At 37.7% G+C, this 27027-nt stretch overlaps 1 protein-coding gene across 13 annotated transcripts in view; it reads right to left on the reverse strand.

Annotated features, from left to right (window-relative positions):
* Bnc2 (basonuclin zinc finger protein 2) overlaps positions 1 to 27027 on the reverse strand; it is a 413108-nt gene that overhangs the window by 241928 nt on the left and 144153 nt on the right. For 10 of the 13 annotated variants that reach the window (XM_078047672.1, XM_078047668.1, XM_078047669.1 and 7 more), the window contains one exon: positions 1473 to 1556. The exons of 2 other annotated variants lie outside the window; for them this stretch is intronic. In XM_078047672.1, the coding sequence (XP_077903798.1) occupies positions 1473 to 1556 (84 nt within the window). Of the gene's footprint in view, positions 1 to 1472; positions 1557 to 17822; positions 18161 to 27027 lie in introns of those variants that run through there. One more of the 13 variants, XM_040285835.2, reaches the window with a different exon arrangement.

Consider the following 27027-nt stretch of genomic DNA (forward strand, 5'->3'; position numbering starts at 1 on the left):
GTGCAAGAGACGGTGTACCTTCAGTACCATAAACACTGAAACTTCCCCCCTACCTCTACTCCTATCCTCACTCCCACTGTGAAGATGTCAATTTTTAAAGCCATTCTCTCTTTTCTCAAGTGGGGTATCTAAATCAGTAAAAATGTTTTAAAACGAAGCTCACTATGCTAACCCATAAGCCTGGAAATTTAGAAAACAATGCCAAATGGAGTCCCTGGAAAAAAATATATATATAACCTGGGTTTGCTCATGCTAGGGAATGTCATCCATATTGAAACCTCAACCTATATCTTTGCAATGGCACATACAATCCTTGAAATTAAAAGTTACAGAGAAGTAGAGACATACCTCTAGCCAAAATGTCATATTTACATTTCAATCTGCAGCATTCTAAATGACTTCTAATGCTTCAAGGCCACATGAAAATTCAAGCCAACATTTTCAGGAAAAATTTACTCTGCATATATCTTTCCAATCCATGAAAACAGAAAATATTTATCTCTAAGTCTTTTTTTTTTTTTTTTTAGCTACCTGGGATTGAAACCAGGAGTGATTAACCACTGAGCACTGAGCCAATCACCATCCCATTTTACTTTTTATTTTGAGACAGGGTCTTGCTAAGTTGCTTAGGGCCTCACTAAGTTGCTAATGCTGGCTTTGAATTTGATAATCCTTTTGCCTCAGCTTTCTGAGCCACTGCTACTGCACCCAGCCATACTTCTCTTCTAAAGTACCTGATTGAATGGTTACTGTTCTAAGATGAGAGACCATAATGCAGAAGGATGACTTATTACATGTTCCTGTGCCCCACAGAGTACTTATATATGACAATGATGTTTTAAAAGATGAGAAATAATTAATATTAACAGTGGCTCTTGGTGCCAGACCCTGTGTTAACTCAGGTAATTTAAGCCTCATAATCATCTTTTCTAGTAAATCTCCATTTTACAGATGAGAAAACTAAGGCTAACTTAGGTTGAATTACTTGCCAAAAGTCTCACAGCAACTGTGTCAAACTAGACAGTCAACCTTCAGAGACCATGTTCATTTCTACTCCAGGATATGTATCTTTTGCGTATGTGTGTGGTACTGGGGATTGAACCTAGTGTTGTTCTACATTGAACTATATTCCCAGCCCTTTTCTATTTTTCATTTTGAAACACAGTCTTGCTTAGTTGCCTAGTCTGGCCTTAACCTTGTGATTTTCCTGCCTCAGCATCCCAAGTCACTGGGATTACAGGTGTGCACCATCACACCAGGCCAGAATGAATGAATAAATAAATGAATGAATGATCTCCAGTTAGACAATTCATCCTGAAAAGAGTCTTTTGTTGTATACATGCTACATTGGTCCCTCTTCACACCTTTCAAGAGTTGTCTTGTCCTAATAACATTGATAACACTAGTGTAGCCTTCAGGGATCACTGTTTCTGTCATACCACCCCCAGCTGATAAAACAGTAAGACTCCAACCTGGACTTCCAGCCTCTGGTCTGGCTCCTCCAGGTCTGGGCAGAAGTCTGCACCCAGCACTCTGCCAGCACATGCCAGTGGAACCTAGGGGAATACGGCTGGGTTAGATGCTGGGTATGGAGGCTGCTAAGAACAGCAAACAGTTACACTTAACCCAGGCAGAAGCAAGGTCATCCCAACGGCAGGTCTGAAACAGACTTATTGGCCTGACCTGTTTGCCACTTGGTATGCTGAATATATTGCAAATATTACACAACCTGCTTTATTAACTACAATAAGGTAAGTTCCAAGAAGAAAAGATCCACATAAATTTCCCCCCTTATATTCATATCAAGTTGCACAATGTAGACATTTATTAAGTATCTATGGACAGGAATAAGGAAGTTTAAGGCAAAAGGGAAGTGAGTGAAGAGAAAAGGCTGAAACAATCTCTACACACTGGTGACTTAATTTTTTCTTTCTGTGTCTAATATTCATATGTGAGAATTAAGTAAAGGCATTCTGTGATGCCTAAAGTCTCTTTCTACTATTAAAATACCTGATAAATATGCTTTTCCTACTCCAGCTATCGGTGAGCACAGACAGGCTTTATCTATCAATATTATTTACTTCTTAACATACTTAATACCTTAAGTTTAAAAACCTTGATTTGTAAGTATATTCTAATAAAAATGATAACAACATTTATAATCTCATGGATATTTCCAAATTCTAGAATTATCTACTGAAAGTCACAAAGATCCCCTTTCAAAATTATGTTATTTATTAAAATTAGTCAGTATTGGGTTGGGGACATAGCTCAAGTGGTAATGCGCTCGCCTGGCATGCACGGGGCGCTGGGTTCTATCCTCAACACCACATAAAAATAAAATAAAGATGTTGTGTCTACTGAAAAAACTAAAAATAAATATTTTTAAAAATTCTCTCTCTCTAAAAAAATTAGTATCATCTTTAAATATTGCCTACTACCACTTATTTCACGTCAGAGTATAAGAAAAAAGGATTTAGATTCCATCTAAACCAATATTCTGTTTTTGTTTTTTTTAATTGTCTCTTCAGAGGCTGGGATGTAGCTCAGCAGTAGAGTACTTGCCTAGCAAGTAAAAGGTCTTGAGTTCAATCCCCAGCACTGCAAATAAAATAAAAAATTTTCTCTAATTGCTACTTATTATTTACAAACACATGCTACCTTGAATAATCACATATTGACCTCTATGTACCAGAATCTCCTGTATCAACTAAGCCTCATCTCACCTTTATCTTCTTTCCCTATCAAAGCACTCCTTTGGTGTTTGGTTTGTTTAATTCCAATTAAGATCATCTGTGCTAATCAATTTTCTTTGTTCAGAGATCTGTTTTTAGCCAAACACTGCCTTCAGTGGTTCCTTCTTTCTTTTGACTCAAATCAGTTTACTACTTAAAACTTAAATAATTTTCAATAACTTTCACTTTGCACTAGTGAATATCACTAATAAAAAAGGCATACAGTAAACTCTATGAATCTTTTTAAGGCTAACGCTCTCCTTCCTTTAAAGTCTCTCATTCTGTCTCTGCCCATAAGGTAAAAAGGATAGAATATCATCTGTCTTTGCAGTTAATAATCACCCTACCCACAAGTTCCACCAGTAGAGTCCCATGTGCCAGGCACCACATGGGCACCTTACACACAGACTAAAACTCCCTCCCCATCAATTATTATAGAGATATCAGCATTCCCATATTACATGCAAAAACTGAGGCTTAGCGGACATAAGTAACTCAGAGTTACAAGCTATTAAGTGGCAAAGCTCAGATTCAAATTTAAAAGAAATGAGAAGGAAATGAAAAATTAAGAATTAAAAAAATGATTTTTAAAACCATGTAATCACATTTAGTGACATCTATTCTAGAGGCATTTGAGATGTTTCATATGAATGACATAACAAAAAAGACACAGGAAACAAAGCAGGTGTTAACAGAAATCAAGACCTGCTACTTGCTCTTTGGTGTGAGAAAACATAAGCAAAGTAAAAGGGAATTTATCCTCTAAATTGAGGAATGAGAGAAACTGGACATAAAGAAGGGTAGAGACATTTGGAATTTGTGTTGTGTCACACACAGAAATACTGCTGATTCCACCCCCTGGTTGACATATGGAGGGGCACTAATGAGTTCTGCATCAGTAACTCTCCCTAGGGGGCAATAGAAGGAAAGGGGAGAAAAAAAATCAATCTTAGAATATTCTGCATCAAAATGAACCCCCCAAAAAGCTTCCTATAAAACCTTGACAAATGTAACTACTTAATTGACTGAAGCAGATTCCATAGTCAGAATGTATATATTGCAAATTGTATGTAAACAATAATTTCACAAACATAAAACAAATTTCTACTTACCTTAATAGTACTCGACCATGTCATAAATACTAAGTCTCTAGTTCCTTTTTATCCTCAGTCACTGAATACACTTTATAAACACTCTCAGGAGGGAAAGAAAGTTAAACAATTACAATTACATTCAATTACAACCTCAGACACTTAGAAATACAGTTTCTGAAAGAAAACAAAAAGGTCTGTGAATAAGTCAGGGAGGAAACAGTGGCAAGCTACCAGTATGTTCCAACAACCCTAATCACAAAAGGAACTAGTGGGGAAGTGGGTGGCACTTTCAAACTTGGACTCATAGAATTTCTGAGCAGGATAAAAAAAAAAAAAAAAAGATAAGGATCCATAAAAGTAACCCCTTAAATTTTAGAGATTAGGAAACTGAGATTCAAACCAAAACCACACTGTTCGCTAACAGGTTATGGTCTAAGGATACCTGACCATTCCACCGTAACCAGTGTCCTCAATTATCAGACAGGGGGGTTTCTAAAAAGGGAAAGGCAATTCATCAAAACTTAGCACAGAAAATACAAAAGATCTGAAGGCTGATAACACAATTAGTTATAATTTGGCCCATCTCATTCTGCCTTTTGATTTAGAAAACCTCAGAAGTTAGCCAGCAACCCAAAGGCAATCAAAAAACGCTAAGAGAAACAGCAGACATAAATTCTGTAACTCCTTATTATTCTGTTGTAAATTAAGATAATAAAACATGGTGCGTACATAATCACTGTTTGGAATATAAATCTTAAACTGATTGGGGTGGGGGGCATTTTAACTTTCCTCTGTGCTAGGCTAGCAGTAACTGTCTGTTTCAATGCCAAGCAACTACAGTGGTTTTTACAAAATGTTCACAGTGATTACGACTTTGGAGACTTTTTTTATTCCTTTTTTTGCATCTTTGTATATTTTGCTTTTGAGTTAATTAAAAAAAAACATTTAAGTTAAAAACAAAGAAAAACACTGAACTAATCAGCTGAATATTTCTAAACATTATGCCAAGGAGTTTAATTATGGGATGAAAACTGTCTCAAACTGATAAAAATCACTTCTGCTGGTGCTGTGACAGGAAGAGAGAGGCCTCTAAAGGGACCCTGTGGAATCCCCAGGGCCAGCTGAATCTGAGTGCCTATCTGTACGCCTGTATATACCTCAAAGGAATCATGGTGTGTGAGAGAGCTATTTACAACTTACTTTGTGTATAATCAGCAGAAACAAAAGATATGACAACAAGCATAAAGGCCTCTCTCTCTCTCTCTCCCCTCTCAGGAGAATTCCGCAAGGGAGGGCCAGTGGGCATTCACTTCAATGTCAAAAGGGCTTCCAGAAAACACATTTTCTGTAGGGCAGGGAGGAAATGTGGCAGGCTTCCTACCTACACACACACACACACACACACACACACACACAGTCTTTGTTTACTGAGATCACATATAAAAACTGTTAGCCGCTAGACTTTTGAAGGCAGGAAAATTGCAAATAGGAGCTACAGTTCAAGATATTCAAAGGTGAACCAAAGTGGAAAGTGGGTGGAACCAAGGGGACAAAGGAGGAAAGAGAAACAGAAATGATAGCTTAGGGAAAGAAATACCAAAAAGGGGGCCTCCAGAGCCAGGAATGCTTCTTGCACTCACGGTCCCATTTGAAATTTAATTTTACTTTTAAATGTTAAACATTCAGGTAGGTTTTTTGCCTAATAGGCACTATGAAAGTCACAGCCTAAATAAACAAACTAACTTCCATGTTAGCTCAAGTCTTTTCAGTTAAGCTGGCCACAAGCCCAGATCAGTTCTGAAGTACTATGCATGTTTTGGTGGGTTCAGTCTAGCAATGTTGAGGGGATAAGGGAAACAATCAGAAGAACTTAGAAAAGAATGGATACATGAAATTGTTTAAAAAAAAAAAAACAGAAAGGAGGAAAGAAACAGAAAAATAGGTCCCCCTTCAAGGGCTCCGGGACATGGCTAGGTACAAGAACTATCTGTCACATTCCAAGCACTGATGGAAGGAACTTCAGCCCAATTTCAGCGATTATACAATACCAAGCAGCAAGAGGAAAAACCACTCAGATAACACAGAGAATTCAGGAAGACCATTAAGTGAAATGGACTGGACAATAAGCTCACCAGGGCCCTTGTGAGAAAGAACAGAAAAAGAAACAAACAGATCACCCAACACTGTGGAGATGGTGGTGCAGGCAACACCCAATGCTGCCAAAGAAATAAATTTAAAAAAATTAGGAAGGTGAGCTCGGTGATCGGGCGTGCAGCTAATTCACGATTTTCTGGTCTACGCTTTTCCTAGAAAACATTCCAGGCCTCAGCTTTCTCTACTGGGGAACCCTAGTAAGAGAAAAGAATAAGACCCCAATAGCCAAGTGTACGGAATCTAAAGTGGAAGAATGAAAGCCCTGCTCACAGATCAGAAGGCTATGGGAAAGAAAGAAGAGTGTTTACCCATTTTTCCAATAAGGAATGGGAAGAAATACACTTGCCATTAAGAAGCCTTAGGTGAGGCGGGGTTGTCACAACAGGAACACGATAAGGATTGCAGACATCTTGCAGAAGTGTGTGGGACAGGGACAGCGCCAGAGGGAAACACCAATCCTCTCTGGGATCATCTCAGAACCATGAACTCAGGCTCAGGATAAGAGGCTAGAGAAGGAAAAGATCACCAGCACTTGATTGCGCTACTCAACAGGTTGACAGACAGGGCAGATGACTTGGGGTGGAGAGGTAGGAGAGGGCACCCTGTCCTCCCAGCAGCTGTGCAATGCAGGTTTCCTCTCACTTCCTGGGCAGCCCATCTCTTGAGTGAGCTGCCCAAAAGCAGGCCCTGGGCTCTGTGACAGGAGCAACCTCTGCAGGTATGATTACAGGAGATTTTCACAGCCACAAACAACAACAGAAATACCTTGTTTTTACACTGTAAAATATAGGATAAGAGGTAAAAATCTCTCTTCCCTGGTGACATCCTGAAGAGTCTAATGGACCATGAATAATGACAAAATTACATAGAATCTTTCTTCTAGAGTGCTCAAAGGGCTTTACACATAATATTTATTAATTTCCACATCAGACAAGTGGGGTAGGGGAGAGGTTCCACTGCACTCCTTTTATTTTAAACAAGAAAACTAAAGCCTATCACTACAGTCTTCTTCAATATTTGAAAAAATGGATAGGGGGAATGAAGACAGATTCTCTCAAGTAACAACAACAGTAATATTTACTAGAAAAAAAAAATCCCTACCATTTGACAGAGTTCAACTTATTTCCTACAATTCAAGTTGTACCTGGGTTTTAGCACTGAAGAAAATGAGAATAAAGACATTTTCACCTGTGCTAGGGAGAGATTTTATATTTAAGAAAGAAAAGTATAGAATTGGATTATTTTTAATTGGTTACAATCATTCTTGCAATTCAGTATTTTGGAAATTGACCATGGTAGGTTATTACTTATTGACATATATATTGTCAAGTTTGACAAAAGACGTGAAATGAAACTTTTAAATATGCTTATACATGTACAGGTTAACTTTCTGCCTTCAAGGATCCACTTCAGCCACCCTAAAGACAGGAAAAAGAGATCTAGCTTTGGAATCAGACCTCTGTTTAAACCCCAGCTGCAACACCTTGTAAAGTGGATCAGTTACCATTCTCAGAGCCTTGTTTCCTTCTATCTATAAAATGGGAATAAATACTACAGGGTAGGCAAGACACAGGTAAAGCACCTAACCAAGCATGCAGTAGGTATGCAGTCCACCAGTAAATGTTCCTTTCCACCACATTCCACAAAAGTGCACTACGACACACCACTCCCATCAGGGCTCTGAAGCTTCAGACAGTGAGTGAGGGAAGGAATTTGGGGAAGGTGGAAGCAAACTTCAAGTGTCAAAGGGAAAATATTAGTAACTGAGGAAACTAAAACATACAGAAGGGCTGATTGTCATGGTCTTTCTTGGAGGAAGTTGAAAGAAGCATATTTTACTCAACTGTCCCCCAGAACCAACTAAGTCCTTTGCAATTAAAATGAATGGCAATTTTCTGAGATGTCTTTCATGCAAGCAGCTTGGCCTATGAATCTAAAAAGTAAGGAGCTTCTATGGAACATAAGTGAATAAAATCTAAAAAAACCTAACCCATTGGAGGGTGTGGTCAGCAAATGGATTGACAAGACCAATAGTCCAGGTCGATGGTCCAAAGTACTCCTTGGCCCTTTCAGTGATTATTAAAGTTTATCAGCCTGAATGAACTAGAAAACCAGGGGACGGATGAGAACTCAAAAGGCAAAAGATGACTTCGTTTTGGAAAAGATAACTTTTAAAAACTGAGGAAAAAAAGAACAGGCACCAGGGCATAAAACCCAGATCTCCTCGAAATCTCATTCTATAAAAGAGAGGAAGAAAGCCAGAAAAGAGTTTGGGGGCAAAAGCCAAAATGAACAAGCCACTTAAGGAACACAGAGATGACCAACTCCACGTATGTACAAATAGGAGATGGAAAAAACTGGGCACCGACACTACAGCATTTAAATAAAAAGCACTTGAAAACAATGCAGGTCATCCTGAACTGGCTGTGCTCCACTCCCTGGCTTTCCACAATGATCAAGAATCAGAATGAATTTATCACTAACAAAAGGAAAGAGACTGCTTTCGAGTGGAGGAGACCATCAAGCCTCTGGATTTTCTATTTATATGTTTGGATGATGACAATTTTCTACAAAGAAGTTCATGTTGGACGATAATACATACACTTAGCTTTATTTTACTTCATCAGAGGCACAGAAATGGAAATCAAATGTAATCTTTTTTCCTTTCCTCCATTTATTTTTTTTAATAATTTTTTATTTTTTTTATTGGTTGTTCACAACATTACAAAGCTCTTGACATATCATATTTCATACATTAGATTAAAGTGGGTTATGAACTCCCAATTTTACCCCAAATGCAGATTGCAGAATCACGTCAATTCCTTCCTCCATTTAATAAATACCAAGAAAAGAGTGAATGAAAAATATATGTGAAAAAGCAGAAAGGGGTTTTCTTTTTCTTTGAGAAATATGATAGAAGAATGCGTGTCATGTTTTTAGAAAGCCAAAGAACAAAATAGTACCTCCAAAAATAAAATAAAAAAACTCAACATCACAAATTACTACTAAACTCCTTACATTAAACCAATTATGATTTTTCAAAAGAGTAAGCAGCATACAAGGTTTAGGAAAAAGAGTACAATGGGCAAGTAGTACCAGATTTAATGCACAACATTTGACTAGAGATGCAAATTCCTCAAAGTAGCCCTGTGCCCCATGTAAAATGAGTTAAACTTACTACGAAGACTGAGCCTGAAGGCAGGCCACAGGAGGAATCCCGACCACTCTGAACAGGAGAGTCAGGGGAGCCTGTACCCTGCTGCCAAAGCTCGCAATGCAGTGTGCCAAAGATCAAGGAAGCAGCATGGCTTTCTTTGCCTACAAAGCTGGAACACAGATAATGTCAAGAGAAGAAAGAAAATGGGAAAGTACATTCCATCCTGCTGTTCCATACAGTAAAAACTTCCCCAACTTCAAGGTGAACCACACTGTATGAGCCACACTCATTTCCCCCTCCAAGCCTACTGAGGACCCCAGCCTAAAAACAAAACAAAACAAAAAAGGCACAAAAGCATACAAAGTTGATCTCCATGGGATACCCTGGACCCTATCCCAAATACACGGATCTCAACTTGGTCAATCTAGGGAAGAAGAAAAGATAACACCAGACAGGTAAGGAGGAGTGAATGTAAGCCTCTCCAACCAATGACATCTTTGTCATCAAGGTTCTCAGGAAGTGTTGAAGAAATATAGTAAAACGGAGTTTCCTATATTTTCTTGGGACTCTTATAAAATATGTTATGTTCTTCCAAACTGAATGCTTTACTTGTGAAATATAGTAGCTTTAGAAGCTTTGAGGACACTTTATAAATAATAAAATGCACGGTGAGGCTCTCCTTTTTGATTTGGTGTTAGCTGTCTTACATAAAGATAAAGCAACTTCCGTCACTGACTTAACCTAATATAAGCACTACTATAAAATGCCATTCTCCCCATACGTTCTGCTTTTAGTGATGTGATGCTCTCCCCAGGTTTCCTCTGTCACCTCCAGGTGAATAGGACTCCCAAATCCTGACCCCTACATGCCTTCTGTGAATTTTGGTCCTGCCCCATCAGGCTCCCACTACATCTTCTAGTTGTCTAACATCTCTCTAAACACGCAAAACAAATGGGTTCACTGTCTCCTTTCTTCAGTATGGCTCTCCCCTCACTTTGCTATGTTGTGCCTTGTTATCACTATAATCTTAGTAACAAGGACTCAGAGCCACACATTATGATAAAAAAAGCCTTTTGCTTATTTTCCAAACCCAATAAATTCTGAAATTTTGCTCTCTGGTCAGATATACACCCCCACACACACACACATACTATCCAGATCATTTCTAATGAGTACATGCTTGAACCTTTGCACTAAACCCTAAGAGATGATCCCAGCTGGATTATTCTGCATTCATCAACTTGTACTATATACCACCCCACCAGTTGTCCAACACATTCTCCTAGGTGATGTTTAGAGTTCCCCACAAATTACCGATTGAAGTTCTTTCCAGGCCCTCTACAATCCCAGCCCTAACCTGCCTTTTCAACTTGATCATTTCCTCCTCCTTCATGAAGAGTACTTAGCAGACAGTCTAATTAGACTATTTGATGTCTCTTGCATACTAATATGGGCTTTCCTCATTTGACATAGTTCTCCTGATGCTTTTTTTTTAATACCCTCCCCAGCATTCTACTTTTGAAAATTTCCATATTTCCCAATAATACTTTTTTTCATGAAATTCCCTGATTCCAAGGCAGAAGGGACCTCCTCCTTCCCATTGCTCTAGTATCCTTAGGGTAAACAGCACTCTACAACCTTGGACTTAAAATACATGATTTTTCTCTCCTTAAGAAACAGGAACTTTTATATTCCCCCCACAGCACCCACCACACTGCTTTACACATATCAGATAGTCAACCAATATACACTAAATAATAAATCTCTGAAAATTCTTTGTGGCAGCAGCAGCACAACACTACAAGTGGAGGGATTTTAACTATTTCATTATTTGACCTGATTTTCAACAAACATCCCGGGGGCAGCTAGGGGTCAATAATTCCTGCTTTATAGAAACTGGAGATGCAAAGAGGTTACTATTTATGCACAGAGCAGTCTTCTGAGAATAATTTAACCTGTAAAGGTTCAGTAACAAATTCAATGTCATTCTGTTGATCTGGGGTCTATTTCCGCTGAGATGAGTCTTCTCAGAAATGGCCTAGTAGACTGGACTTTCCTCCTACTGGACTTTTCATTCACTTTTCTTCAGGCCATCTCTAGAACCTGGTGATATAAAGCAGTCTTCTGGAGATGAGAAAATGCACACCTCCCTCACAATGCAAGTTGAAGGGGGCTTTCCTTCCCCCACAGGTTGTCAACATATGCTGAAATCTAAAGCCTAGAACAATAAAATACACAGTGGTTTCTACAGCCTCCTAGTTTAAAATTTACTAGGCTTCAGCAATAGAAGCAGGTATGAAAATCTCCTTTACTAACCTCTTAAAAATAAGTATTGATTGCCATGTACCTGGAAATTACACTGTCCTGATGTAATAACACATTTCTAAGATACATCAAGTTAGCTTACAACCAACTGAGGATTAATCTCCACCCATAATCAGTTGCTAATTTGTTTCAGCAGGTAAACTCTTGTCTGCCAGCCAACTGCTACCTTGCCGCCTACTTTTGTTAATAAAGTTTTACTGAAATAGAGTCAGATCTATTCCTTTACATAGGTAACTTTTTGGATCAATAAAGATAACGTTGAAGAATTACTACACAAATCATATCCTTTTCTTACATACTTACCACCTGGCCCTTCTCACAAATGCCTGCCAACCCACTTTAACCTATGCAAAATGAAGCTCTTTTCCCAGCAATAACACTTCCAAGAAACCACCATTAGAAAACAAGCATTCAAGATGCAACAGCACATTAAATAAATTATGATATAATGGCACACTAAGAATTCATTAAAATTATTATTTTTTCATTCCTTTTTATTGTGTGTGTTTGCTGGGGATTGAATGCAGAACCTGCCCATGCTAAGCAAGTGCTCTACCACTGAGCTATACCCAGTCTCTATGATAGATATTATATTTATAGACATGGAAAGATTCCTATGATGTAGTTGAGTTAAAAAAATAAAGTCACATATAGGAGCTGAATGCTGGGACTCAGTGATACAGCACTCTCCTTACATGTGTGAGGGAGTGGGTTCAATCCTCAGCACCACATAAAAATAAAATAAAGGTTTTCTGTCCACCTATAACACACATATATTATATGTGTGTGTATACATTATAAAGCCACATACAAATATAGTATAATCCTTATATGTAACTATTTTATATCCTTGCATTTGTATGATTTTGTCAACAAAGAAAAATAATTTAAAAGATGTGAATAAAATGGTTCCTTAGTGGTGGCCCAAACAACAGTTTTCTCTCTCTCGTTTTCTTAATCAGATCTGCACAAAACATGTATAACTTTTCTATAAAAGTTATACAGACGAGTTTAAAACTATTAAAAATAAAAATTAGTGTGCAAAGTTTAGATTCTGCACTTCATAAAGTTCTGGGTTTTTCAGAAAGCTAAGAAGGTGTTTTGTTTAGATTTTTGGTTTGGATGGAGGTTTTTTGCTTTTGTTGTTACTGTTTTGAGTTTTTTCTTCTTCTTTTGTTTACAGCTCTAAAGCTGACCAAAACTTGAACATCTATAAACTGGCATCCCCACTATACAAGGCAAACCTAAATAATGGATAGAAAAAGTCCCTTCTTCACAAAACCACGCATGGGTTAGATGGAGGGGGAGAGGTTAACAGAACAGTCCCTTGATGGGAATGTATTAATCCAATCAGTTCCTTGCTCCTGGGTTACCATAAAAAGGTTCATAAAGTACCCAAAAGCCACATAAGATTTTAGAATTATGCTGCTCAGTGACTGATTCTCAGTGAAGAGTAAGAAAGGAGAGATTTCCTCCACCCACACTTTCTTCAGCAGAAGTAAGCTTCTGCAAGATTGGCACAAGTAATATTTAACTAGTAATTGGAAAGGCCAAATATGTACACTGCACAATGCAAGAATTAAGAAGCCTGAGCCACAGTTGACCAGCAGATTGCTAAGAGAATAGTGCACAAGACTTGCAAACTACAACAGCAGTCGTCAGCAAAAGAAGGTGGAAACGACAACGCTCATCTACTCTGCCAGACTTCCTAGGTACCATCTGTAAGTCCCATTTCATGAATGAGATAACTGAGGTTCAAGAAAGATACACAACTTTCCCAAAATCACACAAAGAGCAATTCAATGCAGATATAGCTGGCTGATAAGCCTGGATTCTTCTCATGGTGCTCACAATTTTATATAATACTTTATTAGATATATAACTTTTAATAAATAATAAATTATATTTTAATAAAGTACTATATAAAATTCTAACATAATTTAGCAGGTAAGAAAAATTGAAATTCCTGGTTTATAATGATGTTACAAAATTATCATGTCAATTAATTTGTTTTACAGGCAATTTATTTAAAATAGTGCTTTTGCAACATTATTTTCCCAGTTGATGGATCCATTTTCTCCTGTCCTCCCTTTTTATTCATGTATCTATATGTGATATGTGTATATCTTTCACAGATGTGCTATAACATTACATAAAACACCAAAAATTTGTTATTATTTTCAAACTCAAGTCGGTATACATTTGTAGAGAAAGATTATGAATTGGGTTTTCTCTACCTTTCTCCAAAGTAAAATTAATTCATTACAATGGATCAGACAAAATTTGTATACCCTGAAAATGAGCATGCAAAAAAGTCATACAATGAAAAAAAAAAAAGCTGATTTTTTTACAATGGTATTAACTCTTACGTTATTTCTTAGATATGTTCTCTTTAAATGTATACAAATTTGTTTTTCCTGTGAATTCTACATAATAATACCTCTAAGGAAAAGATAAATTATACTTTATTTCCAGGATGGCAAAACAAGTTTTGCTAGGCCTCAGTTCCTGGGGTATAGGGTCATAAGGCTATGGTTTTCTTGTAAGTATTCCATAGATTCCAAGTATAAACATAAAAGATAGAACTCTACAGCTCTCCCCTTTCCATCCAGAGCAGCTCTGATTTTTATCAGTTCTACATATCAGCTTCCTTGTAAAATCTAACTTGAAAAGAAGAGAAAAAAAAGTGGGTTCAACAACTACATTTTATTACTTTTGTTTTTTTCTTTTTTAAAGTAGCTAGTGTTTAAGTTACAGATGGATAAAGAAAGCAGCAGGGGAAAAGCAAGGGATTTGGGGTCAACCTTGCTGGATACAAATTTTAGATCTTTATTTCCTTATCTATAAAAAAAATCACAAGAGTACCTCCCCTTAGTGCTTTTGTAAGAATGAATAATAAGAAAACACAAGCACCAGACCTAGCACACTGTACCTACTAAAGTTACCTAACAAAATAATTAGTTATCAATGTTCATTCTGTAACTTTACTAACAGGCCCAAGTAAACACTAAGCCAAATATTTATTTTAGATATTGAGATGCAGTGTGTTCAAACTTGGGGTGGCTAAAAGAAATTAGATGTCTGACAAAGCAACAATACTAATCAAAAAATCATCTATGACAAGCTTAATATATGGCATGAGAACACATTTATTAATCCAGGGCTAAAATACAATTTAAAAAAATTATTTTGCTCAACAAATAGTTTCTAAGTCTTTTACTATATTTAAAGCACTGTGTTAAGCCTGAAATGAGAATGATATATTACCCACATATACATGTATGCTGCTTGCTGCTACTTTATTTAATCCTACATAAGTATCAACATTATTAGCTTTAGTAAAATCTTTTTTTTAAGTATAACTTAATTCAAATAACTTGTTTATTCAGAAGGCAGTTTTATCTTAAACACCTGTTTTTTAAAAAATCTTTATTTATTTATTTTTAAGTGGTGCTGAGGATCAGCACAAACTTAGTGCCTCACACATGCGAATCAAGTGCTTTACCCCTGAGCCACAACCCCAGCCCCTACTATAATCTTAATTTCATGATTATAAGTGAATTTTCACAAACCTAAGGAGAGGAGAGAATCTCATAAATTCATTTTCAATCTCTACTATCAAGAGCTAATGAGTTTAATACTACAGGAAGCCTTAATTCAAACAAGTGATTAGAACTAATAATACAAAGGTAAACAGGATACAAGAGAATCTGCCAATTTTGCCTCTAGTCTACCTTTAGCCATAGCAGGTATCACAGAAATAATATCACAGGTTTTTCATGAAGGAAAACCTGGTGAGAATTTTGCAGAGTGGTAAAAATATACACTAATGGATAACATAAGTACCTATTTATTTATTGTACCAGGGATTGAATCAGGAGCTCTTAACCAGTGAACCACATCTCCAGCCCTTTTATTTTTTATTGTGAGACAGGGTGACCCACTAAGTTGCTTAGGGCCTTGCTAAGTTGCTCAGGCTGGCTTTGAACTTGCAATCTTCCTGCCTCAGCCTCCCAACCCACTAAGAGTATAGTGTGTACCACTGCACCTGGCACAAGTCTCTTTTAAGAAAAAAAAATGGCCTAATACCTCCTTTCCTATATAGATACATGAAGAAATCTAAACATTTTATTTAAACATCCCCCCCAGGCCTTCTTCCATTGTTTCTAAAAAGTCAAGCTTCCCCAAGAAAAACACTAGAGAACAGTGCAGCTCAAGGGAGGGGGATAACAACTGACAGAGAGTACTTACTACTTACCGCAGCTTTGTCTCATTTCATCTTTCTGACAAATTCTCAAGTTCAGTGTTCTTTCCCCATTTTAAAATTGGAGAAAATTGGTCTGGGGCATAGCTCAGTGGTATAGCACTTGCCTAACATGTGGAAGTCCCTGGGTTCAATCTCTAGCATCGCCAAAGAAAGGCCAGGGATAATGAGACTTAGCCAAGATCACAGGACTCATGCATGGCAGCATCAGCATCCACACTCAGCATGGCAGATCAGTCTTAACTACCCAGAAAGTCCACAATGTCAAACACTGGTGTCCACCACAAGAAGAACAGAAAAATGCTGAAACAGAAGTGTTAATATATTTTTAAGAAAATCTAAGTTTTAGGGGAAAAATTTCTGAGTCAGCTGAAACTTTCTCATTAGGGAGATGTGATATTGTAGTAATTCTACTCTTTCCCTATTGGGTGATGAAAGGAAACTTAATAAATCAAATTGGAAAGGCTTGAACATGGTAACATCCTTTTCATAATTAAAAAAATAAAAAACCTTCTATGATCAGGACACCTAATTGTATTTTTTGAGAGTTGAAATAAATGACAGTTTTTTTCTTAATTTGTCACTTTAGTTTTTCTACTACTTTGGAAAAAAAATCAACTTTGAAGTTGGTTATGAGCAAAAAAAGAAAGAAAAAAAGGCCTAGCACAAAATAATATTCTAAAATATTACATTTTGAAATTCACTACTACAATTTTAAAACTCACAAAAAGAAAACTCCTATCATCACATCACCAGACCCAATAAAATAAAAAGAGACTTATTTTTGAATGTAAGGAGTGAATGCACCTAAAATTTGAAGTGTCAGGTTCACATATAAATCTTGATTTTGCTGTAAAGTTGACTGCTTGTTGGTTTGAGACCTCCCATAAACAAAGTCAATATCTGTTTAAAGAGAAAAAAACACCATACAAAACACCACTAATCAGATTAAACTCGGGAGGTCTATCTTAACAAAATCATCATTTTAGAGGAATACATAAATTCCATACTTAAAACTCTATATAAATAGGGCAACAGACCCACTCACAATTTGTACTATACTCTTGAGTTAAATTTCTGTTATGTTAACTTTAAAATGATAACTTATCAACAGAAAACTATTTTAGTTTAGCAGCTCTATAAGTTTTTCCTCCTAAGTATCTGGCAGTTATCAAAGTATGCACAAACACACACACACACACACACACACACACACACACACACACACATATACAACCACCATATGTGTGTGTGTCTGTGTGTGTGTGTATTTTTTCTAAAGAAGAAAAATAACACCTCACAAAAATAAAGAAAGCATCAAGATTTGAGAATATAGAAAATAGGCATTTCAAAACTAAAATTCAAACTGTTATGAAATCTTTTTTAAGGTAAACCTAAGAGAATACATGGTTCTGTTCACTGGGGGAAAAGAAAATCAGACACATGAATATTTTAGCAAAGGCAGAATGCAAAATCAGAAAGCTGTTCCATACATCCACGTTTTAATCTGTTATAAATTAACTTGAGTCAGATCAAATCATGAAACAATCCAGAGTGTTATATGCAACACGCACAATTACAACTGAAGTCAAATCATATAGGCCCTCAGTAACTGTAGGCCTGAAACAACTGCAACAGTGAATGAGATGGCTGGGCTTCCCCTGGAGGGACCGGGTGGGGGGCAATCTGCAAAATGGATGTATCTGGGGAAAAAAAAAACTACAAAGCCTGAAAACATCCTAAAAACCTGAGGATGCTCATGTGGTTTCACAACAAAGTCCCTTTATAAGATCCTAGGCCCAGATGACTTGCATCTTTAAACCACCTCATTTCCAGAATTCCTGATATTAAATCACACTGGAAACCTCTGGCTGCAATTGAATTAGAATGGCTTGGTTTAGCCTTTCTAAATGCCAAGGAAGGGGGCTGGGGGGAGCACCATACTTAAAGTTTGTTTTAAACTCGGACCTTCTGCATTCCAAAATTGTATCCCTCTGACTAATATAAACCGTTATTATAGAGAAATGGTCTGGGAAAAAAAAAAACGAGCCAGTGAAAAGGAATGAGGGAGTAGTAATGGTAACATACAGTACCATGAGCTGCAGCAGCCTCCCCGTCAGTAGTGCAAGGTTAACAGATCAGTCCTGGCCTTCAGGCAGACAGCAAAACACAGCCCAGGAAGGGGGGACAGGGACGGAGCGGGGAGGGGGCCCTGGTTCGGGCAGTTCACACAGGAAGGCCGCTCAGCTCCTTTCGGGCGCATTCCTCCTCTCTATCTCCCAACCTCTTTGCGTGTGTCTTGTCATATTTTCTTCAGCTGTTAATTGTCCGGATTGGAAGACTTTAAACAGCCACAGTTTAGGAAAAAGCGAAACCCTTCTAAGTGACCATCACAGCAAATCAGCTTCATGCTGGTGGGTAAAATTTTCCAAGGGAAGTGTTCTTCTGATAGTTCCTGAGTCTCTAAGTCACCCCCACCCCCACCCACCGCCACACACACTCCCCTGGAGGGCTAAATGCACTGTGGCAATAAAACATTCATGCGACTTGGAATTTTAACACAATGCCATTTCCCTAGTTTAACCTGAAAGGAATGCACTAGTCACAACAGACTACATCATCCTGCCATTAAACCCTGCCAAGGAACCGCTTTTTTGGCTGTGCTGGGCCAGCTTTGACGGGAAAGGAGTACACAGACCCACACACTGAGCACAGAGGGGCCACCTCTGCTTCCTCAGCCTTATCCAGCAACACCCTGCTCTTGAACGTGACCCCTGACCCCTAGCATTGTGACCAGCTTGTGAGGCATGTGTCACCCTGGAACTTCTGCACAGCCACACACTGCGCAGGCCATTTGCTGCTCCCTCTCAAACAAGCACTTGGGCAGATGCCAAAGTTCTCTCTTATTATTACTGCTACTATTCAAAGTCTTATGTTTAAGAGCAGAGATGCTTTATTCCTTGAGTTGTATAAGGCTGTGTTTCCATGTGGGTTTTTTCCCCCCTCTTTGTTTTGGACCTCTTAAAAAAATAAACTTTACATTTGCATTCATAACTAGGTTATGATTACTGACAAGACAGTTTGCTTTGGGAACTACTTACAAAGGTGTCAGTTCTTTCACGATTATGTGACATTTAATTGAAACTTACAAAATGCAAAAACAGAAATAATTCTGCCATTTCCTGAGAACTTAAGAGAAAAATTCAAAGGTAATGAATTCCAAAACAGGTACACTTAACCATTTCATATGGCTAAAGTAGTATCCCAAAACAAAGCAACAACATTAAATTTTTAAAAACTGAATTATTGGTTTTATTACTTGCGCAAAGTTCTGCCTTCAAGTAACAAATGGCAAACTAAGAAACAAACACGTGTAAACCACAAAAATATTACAATCACATCAAGTGGCCTAGGGATGGGGCTCAGTGGAATAGTGCTTGCCTAACAATCCAAGAAGCCCTGAGTTCAATCCCCAGCACTGCAAAAATAAAAACAAAACCATATTGAAAGAGTAAAAATATTAATTTATTAATTTTCTGGATGTGTTTTGTTGGGACTCAAAGTCAGAGCTTCACACATACCAGCAAGTGCTCTACCACTTAGCTACATCTCCATTCTGGAATGTTCTTAAATTGAAATCTGCTCTGATACCCCTTTATACCCAATCACAATAGTATTAATTTTTTAAGCTACCAGAAGCCATAATTTTGCACTACCAAAGCATCCCCTTTTTAGGTTGCCCTCAAGTTCTCACTATTAAAGTCCACTTTCCAGATTTTTCTTTTCCTTTTCTGATCATTCAGTATTATTTTCATGTGAAGCACTTTCACTTTCAACCTTATCCTACTATTTTGTCCCTGTGACTGTAGTCACAAGCAGTCCTAGAAGGCAGCAAGTTTGTCCTTCCTGCAGCCAGGTGAGCTGTGACTATCCCTGCAGAAGGGGGTGTTTGAGCTTTTATCTCATGGAAGTGAGGTCACCCCCATGCAGCAACAAATGAAGAACATTCTACTTCATCTACAAGAATACCCCAAAATACAAAATGACATGATCTCAATGCAACTTAATATGCACATATAAAATAAAACCAAATTGTCGTCTTTAGCACAATTTTTATCTCCTTAGTAGCTGGAATTTGTCTTAAGCCCTAGTTAAGACTTTTTTTTTTCTTTCTCCTTCCTTTAAACAGACATTATCATGCCTTGAAAAGTCACTCTAATCCCTTCACATCAGCCAAGCCATGATAACTCTAAAAAGGAGACAGCAATTAATTTTTTACAAAAAGAAGAAATTGTATTTGTTTTGGAAGGATCTACCTAAAACCAAAGCAAAGATTATAAAAACCTATGTAAAATATTTCCATTTCAAAATGTAAGTGCCAAAATCAAATTGTTGTTTTAACCTATATGAAACACAATACAGACCTGATTTTTTTCAAGTTATCTGCTTTCTTATCAATGTATATATGCAAATTAATTTTTGATGTTCTTAGTGGAATACCTACTAAAATTGAAGACAGAACCACTTGAAGACGTGAGATTAAAATTACAGAAGATAATGCCCTAAATTCAAATAAATAACACCATTCTTTTGATTATGTCAAATTAATCAACACAGTGATCCCAAAGTGTCTGGGACCAAAATCTAAAGAAAGAAATGAGTATAGGTCTGTGAACCTGTATGTGTAGCAGTCAGGCAGCAACCTGATGCATGTCATCAGCAATGCATGTTCTCTGAAGATCTCTGGAATTGGGACACATCACTAAAAGAAGAGATATTTGAACCAGTTTTATAGTCTAAATATTCACCACTACAGAACATTGATACATCACATATTAGATAATCATTCCATGTCAAAAAGACCACAGTGAAAAGTACTCCATATAAACTGTACCACTGTGAACAAGTGGAATCAGAATACAGAAACAGCTAAAGAAGAATAAGTTCACTGAAATTCAAAAAAAAAGCTGCAAAAAATTTAAAATTTACAGAAATATCAACTTAATTTGCTGAGTACATAAGAGGGGATCCCATGGATGATAATCACTGGCGATTTCCATTTTCCTTGAAGCAGAAGATCAGTCTACTATGTCAAATAACATTTAGAAATACGGGTTTAAAAGTTCTATAAATTACCTTCCAATTTCTAGAAAGCAAAAATAAGTGAGATTTTTCTGACTGACTTCTATTACAGACAGCACATACATGCAGGTGGAAACACACATTAATTTCTTCATTTCAGGACTTCTAGAGCCATGGGATTGGCTAAATAAACACACACACACACACACACACACACACACACACACACACACACACACACCACAGAGTTAACAGACTCCAACACCAAGTGAGAGAAAAATCTCAGGGATGAGAAAGGAAAGGAGAATTAGGACAAAAGGGGAAAAGAAGGACAAGTAAGAGAGGAGGTAGGGGACCCCACTGAAAGAAATATAAGTGACAGGAAGGGAGGGGCGAAAACCAGTGAGGAGGAGGCAGGAAGGAGCGGAAACAGAAGAGAAGAGAGATCAGAAGGGAGAGGAAGAGAGAAAGAAAGGAAGACTGAAGGGGGGAAAAGGGATGGCAGAGGGAGAGAGGAGGAATTGGAGCCCCACAACACAACAGTGGATCAGGCAGCTGGCCAGAGATGCTAATTCAGCGCTTTAACAAATCAATGCCACTTGAAAAGTACAATGCGAGCCCTCACTGGGTAGATGTCAGGGGACTGAGAAAATGCATTCTCAAGTATTTCACATTAAGAGGGAATAATGTGTTAATTTATAACTCTTCACCCTATACACTTGGATTATCTATCTGTGTCAGCGATTTGACTTCTTAAATTTATCAAAAACGCACGCAAAGGGAGACAGCTCCAGCTTCACCATTGGGAGATGGAGGTTTAGGAAAAGCCTGTCCTGAGTATCGCTGCTGCTCTTCTCCCTCCTATTCGGGCTGAAGTCCTAGTGGGGGTGGCAAGGCAAAGTGAGTGCCCAAAGGAAGATCAAGGGAGGAGGGGAACCTCGGTCCACTCAGGAAAGCAACCCAGGAAAGGGGCTCTCTGGGCCAGTGGTTGATTGCATTAGGTACCATCCGTCAAAAGTGACACAGAAGAGAGGAATAACTTGAATCAGCAACCTGAGCTGCCATCATCAGAATTTACTTTACGGAAACTTACTTAAGTCTCTCAGCACACCAGCGGAAGAGAAGCTGCTGACAATCAGGATTGTAATTAAACAGTCCTCTCAATGCCATCAGAGTCCCACAGATGGAGCTTACCAGAATGGGAAGGGAAAGACAGCTAAGTACATTTGGTTTGGTTTTGAGACAGGTGGGAGAGATGTTAAAGAACTGATATTCCATCCTGATGGAATATCAAGAGCCTAATTAGAAGAACTCTTTTTTAAGAAAATCCTACTTTATGAAACAATAAAATTTTTGGAATTGTTTCCTAATTATTCCTTAATGTAAATTTTAATATAATGATAGTAGTTTCTAACCTGAGGGGAAGAGAGAGTCTAGTAGTAATTTTTGCTGCCAGAATACATGCATTATCACACTTAAGTTATCAAAGTATAAGCATTGTCAACATACAAAGGCAAGAGTGTTAACACTTTGGAATAAACAGAAGAGAGTATTCTTCAAGAAAGTGTTTTAAGAGTATATCTTCAAAGACATGAAGAGGAGAAGTGGTTCCATGTTTAAAGAAAAACAAGGACTAGATTGTGAGAGATGGTTCCCGAGTTTTGCTTTAAGATAGCTTAGACTACATTGTACTTGCCACTTGTACAATTCCAACAGAAACAGGCATTCTCTTATTTTGACATTCATATGTAAATGAATGCTGATGAATGGAAATGAGATGCTATACATGATGGGCAACATTCAACATTTAGTTGAAAAAAGGAAAAGGAAAAGGTACTTCACTCACTCACTGAAGCTGGAATGTCTTTCCCTTCCACAACTGGGCACAAAAGGAAATGAAGGACACCCACAGACCTCCCTTCCACCAGCTTCTATTGGCTAAATACCATCTTGGGGAGGCACTAATGACAGAAAACAAACGTTCTCTCAATCTTATGCTTTGCCTCTTTCCTATGACATGGTATTACATAGGTCAATTTTTTAAACGAATTATTAATTAGGAACTAAAATTATAAGGAAATAGCCAGAAATTTTATAGCTGCACTGAGCTGAAGCATTGAAATATCCAAAATAGCATAGTCATTTATGAATGTTTTATTTCTCTCAAAAATTAATGAGGAACTTCCTGGTTCAAGACCACAGAGTATACTATTTTTCATAAAATCTTAGTAAACCAAATACATATTGTGGACAATGTGTTGGCACTGGGGCGGAATCAGATATATGTATGCTTTTCAAGGGCCTCTGTTTATGCCCTCAGAGTAGGATTTGTCCTATTCCCAGGTTTTTTGCATGAATTACCATTCCTGCCTGTACCATCCGCACTACCCCCACACGCACCATCTATTCTTATCATTATGGTACCATTAATCCCCTTCTTCCCTCCCTCTCCCCCACCACACTCACCTAAGGGGTTAAAAGACTTCAGTACATTTGTGACTTGTCAGTGACATATAATACCCAGGTCCTTCATGCAATCAACTTTTACTTGACATGTATTTGCTCATCACAGGACCCGCATTACTACTGGGAAAATGAAGAAAAACCTAAATTAACACTTGACATTCAATATGGTCAAGTCCTTAATTGGCTGGGCTTCCTGAGAAAGCAATTTTCTATTCCCCAAACTGTTCGTGTGTCATGTGTGGAGTGCAGCTCTTGGCCATCACTGCTGTCCCTTGCTCCCTCTAATGAGAGCAGATGAATTAGTGCTACGTGACACGATTTGAACAAGGCTTCCTCCTCCTCCCCTCCCCCCAATCTTTCTCCTATACCAGTGACAGCTGTGTGGCAAGAGGAAGAAAGAAAGAGAAATGCAAGAGCAAAGAATCCTGTAAAGGATGATCATTTTTTTAAATGAACCTTAAATGTCTTGTTGAAACTCCAGAACAACAGGGTCATTTAATTGTGGAGGTGGGGAAGGGGGTTGTTACAAAGATCAGGGGAATTATCTGGCTATGGTTGATTTGGGTTGTATTAACATCCAGAATGTTTCTTCCATTCCTGGCTCATTGCAGTATTAGATTGCACTGGTCTAATTAAAATGGAATTTACATCCACTTAAAAAGTTTTTTAAAGGTCTGGAGAATGGGTCAACTAGAAAAAAAAATGAACAGCATGAAGTGATTATTATTCTAAGATAAATATACTTGTGGGTTAAAGAAAAGAAAGTCCTTTCAACCAACATTTGGGTCCTGAAGAACCTACAACACAAAACTCTATCCCTATCACTTGTTCTCAAATACTGTTCAGTGCCTCAACTCAGGGATAGCCATTCTCTTTTAAGTCATTTTGTTTGGTTCTCTCTGTTGAATTACTACAACAAAAAATTATTTGATAATTCTATTACTATAGAGAGAAAGGGAATATATTCTTCTTTAGATGGGCTTGTCTGTCTCGATAGGAAACAACTGAATGGATGCATGAAAGGAAAGCAGGATACATCTGCTGTGAGGTTCAAAGACACTAAAAGACAAATTAAAGGGATTTCCCAGAGTCTTCATTTTGACACCAAAGAAGTAGTTCTAAATGAGTAAATGGCTTACCCAATCTGATTAGGACATACAGAACTAGCGGATGGAAGCATAGGTGGCAAAGCAAACATTTGGGAAAGTAATTAGGCCCAAATATCTGCATAAGTGAAAATAACTAGTGGAAGTCACAGCAGCTTACACTTGGGATCTTTTCTCATTTCTATTTAGGAAGCGCCAAGATAAAGACACTACCTGTATACAAGAATTGTATCAAGAATGTACTGGAGCCACCAAAACCAGCTTAAGCATGCAAATTAAAAACTATGTCAAGTATAGTTCCCCTGTCTCAAGTAACATGATCATTAATTGTTCCTCTATAATACTGAATATAATTTAAGTAGTATTTCAGTAAATAAACTGTGAAATTTGAAGATAGAAAAAGGGTGAAACACACTTTTTTATTATGAGTAAATATGAAAAGAAATGAAGCTTTTTAAGTTTTTTTTTTCTCCTTAAAAAAGGCAAAAGCATAATCTTAAAGTACTGTGGCACTAACAGAAGACAAACTATTAAAAAAGGAAAATTTTTAAATACCTTGAATTTTCAAACTTGTTAGAACATCAGTATTTTCAGACTACATAAAAACTCAGAAAGATGAGAATAATTTTAAAGTATTTTTACAGAAGCAAAACAATCCAACACACACTCTGCATAGATTATCTCTCCTGTGGCCAAAGCACTGACGTTTCAAGTATCATTAAGACCCCTTTCAAAAATACACTTGAGACAGCTTTTGAATGGGCATTCCATCAGGTGTTTAAAAGAACTGAATAGACAATTTGGTATTCTGGAAAAGTCGTGCAGTCTAATACATCCAGCTAACTGCTACAGTAGCATTATCATGGCTGAGCAACAAAGGGCAGTGTATTCTGCCAATAGTTTAGGGTGACCTTTGCAATGCTGACTAGTCCGTCAGGTTCCATCTCTGAGATGCAAGGAATAGACAGAGATGGTTTATTAACTGAGGTAGGAATTAAAAACTAGGAGGCTCCAAAAGAAGAAATTTTACATTCAGGAAATGGAGACTTCCTTTCCTTAAGGAGAGTACAAATATCCCAGGAGATCAGTCCATGATCCTCTCCAAATCTTCAGTCTTCTATGGTGAGAAACATCTAAATATCATAACAGCAGCAATTCTACATGTTCTTTATTTCCCCCTCAGCTACAATTTTAATGACTACAATGAAAACCTAACTGGGAATGGGGAAGACAGGATCGATGCCTTGAGCTCCAGGAAGCTGAAAGAAGGTGTTGACACAAACTGTGACCAGAGCCAATTTACTTAGAGGTAGTTTCCAACCAGGGCCAGCAGGATGAATCTACAGCTTTCAGGAGGGCAGCAAAAGTGGGTCAGAGAAACCATTCTGTACTGAACTAAGAAATTTCAAGGGTCACCTGAAGAAAATCTGCCTATGAAAAGGTACTTTTCAATTCAAGAAAGTTAACTGTGACTGTGGCACAGTGACATGCTTAAACTTGATATTCTCTTGGGATGAGCAGGCTTTGAAGCTCATAATAAACCTAAAATGGTTCTGTGGAATGTTAGGGCTTAATGTAGATGGTTGGTGCCACTGTCACGGCCTGTACAGAAGTATGTCAACTTGGAAATAACTGCATTCACAGCTCCAGGGTATTTAGAATAGAAGACTTGCTCTTTTATTTATTTATATTAAGAATTTCACTTTGAACCATAAGAAGAGCTGCGTTACATTTCAACTTGGTTAGCCCAGCTAACACTCAAAAATACTCCAGTTTAGAAAGGCCCCAGTGTTTGCCACCCACTTGTCTGTGTTGCCTGTACATTATACCATCCTTAAGCAGTATAAACACAGCCAAGAGAGAATGACCACTTTAAAATAGCCTGGCATGTGGAACAAGAAACCCTTCTCTCAAACACAGGCATAAATATTATTTTTTAAAAATTAATATTATCTCCCAGGTGTATTGTTTCATCCTCCCCTGTCACCACCCCCTTTCTTCAGTGCTCCCCTCCTCTTGTATTAAAGATATTTTATCTAATTCCCAGTTGAAAGGTTTCTGAAAGTGTTAAGTCACAGCTGTGTTGATGCTGAACTTCTTGAAGGTGGTGTTCCAACATCCCTCTGACACACTGACAGATGTTTTGTTAGAAGCTGCACCAGCTCTTGATTTGAAATACCTGCCTTAATAGAATACTACGAAATGTTAATCTCTGGTCTTTTCTCCAGTTCAGCTCTTCTCTGCAGTCCTGGAAGCAAACCAACAGCTTGTTATGTTTACAACAGAGATGGCTTCCTTCTGATTGGGTTTTGACACTGTCCAGTGACAAGACCCTAGACAGAACTGAGGCACACCTAGGTCCCATTTGCAGATCATTTTAACAAGATGTTCTTGTTTCCTGTTCCCACGAAAATCAATAACAGGATGACCTTCAATTTGAAATTCAAACCAATTAATTACCTGTTCTGTTGAAAAAGTTGATATCTGATTTGCCTAGAGAATTTCAATTATGAATAGATTATTTCCTTTAAAGAGCCCCTTCAAAAAATATAGACAGGCATTGAAAACCTCATCTTATACAATATAAATGATGCTTTCTTGAAGCAAGGATAAAATATTGGCCTAGCACGAATTAGTACGGGGA

The sequence above is a fragment of the Ictidomys tridecemlineatus genome, chromosome 4 (assembly GCF_052094955.1).
Source record: "Ictidomys tridecemlineatus isolate mIctTri1 chromosome 4, mIctTri1.hap1, whole genome shotgun sequence".
Taxonomy (NCBI): domain Eukaryota; kingdom Metazoa; phylum Chordata; class Mammalia; order Rodentia; family Sciuridae; genus Ictidomys; species Ictidomys tridecemlineatus.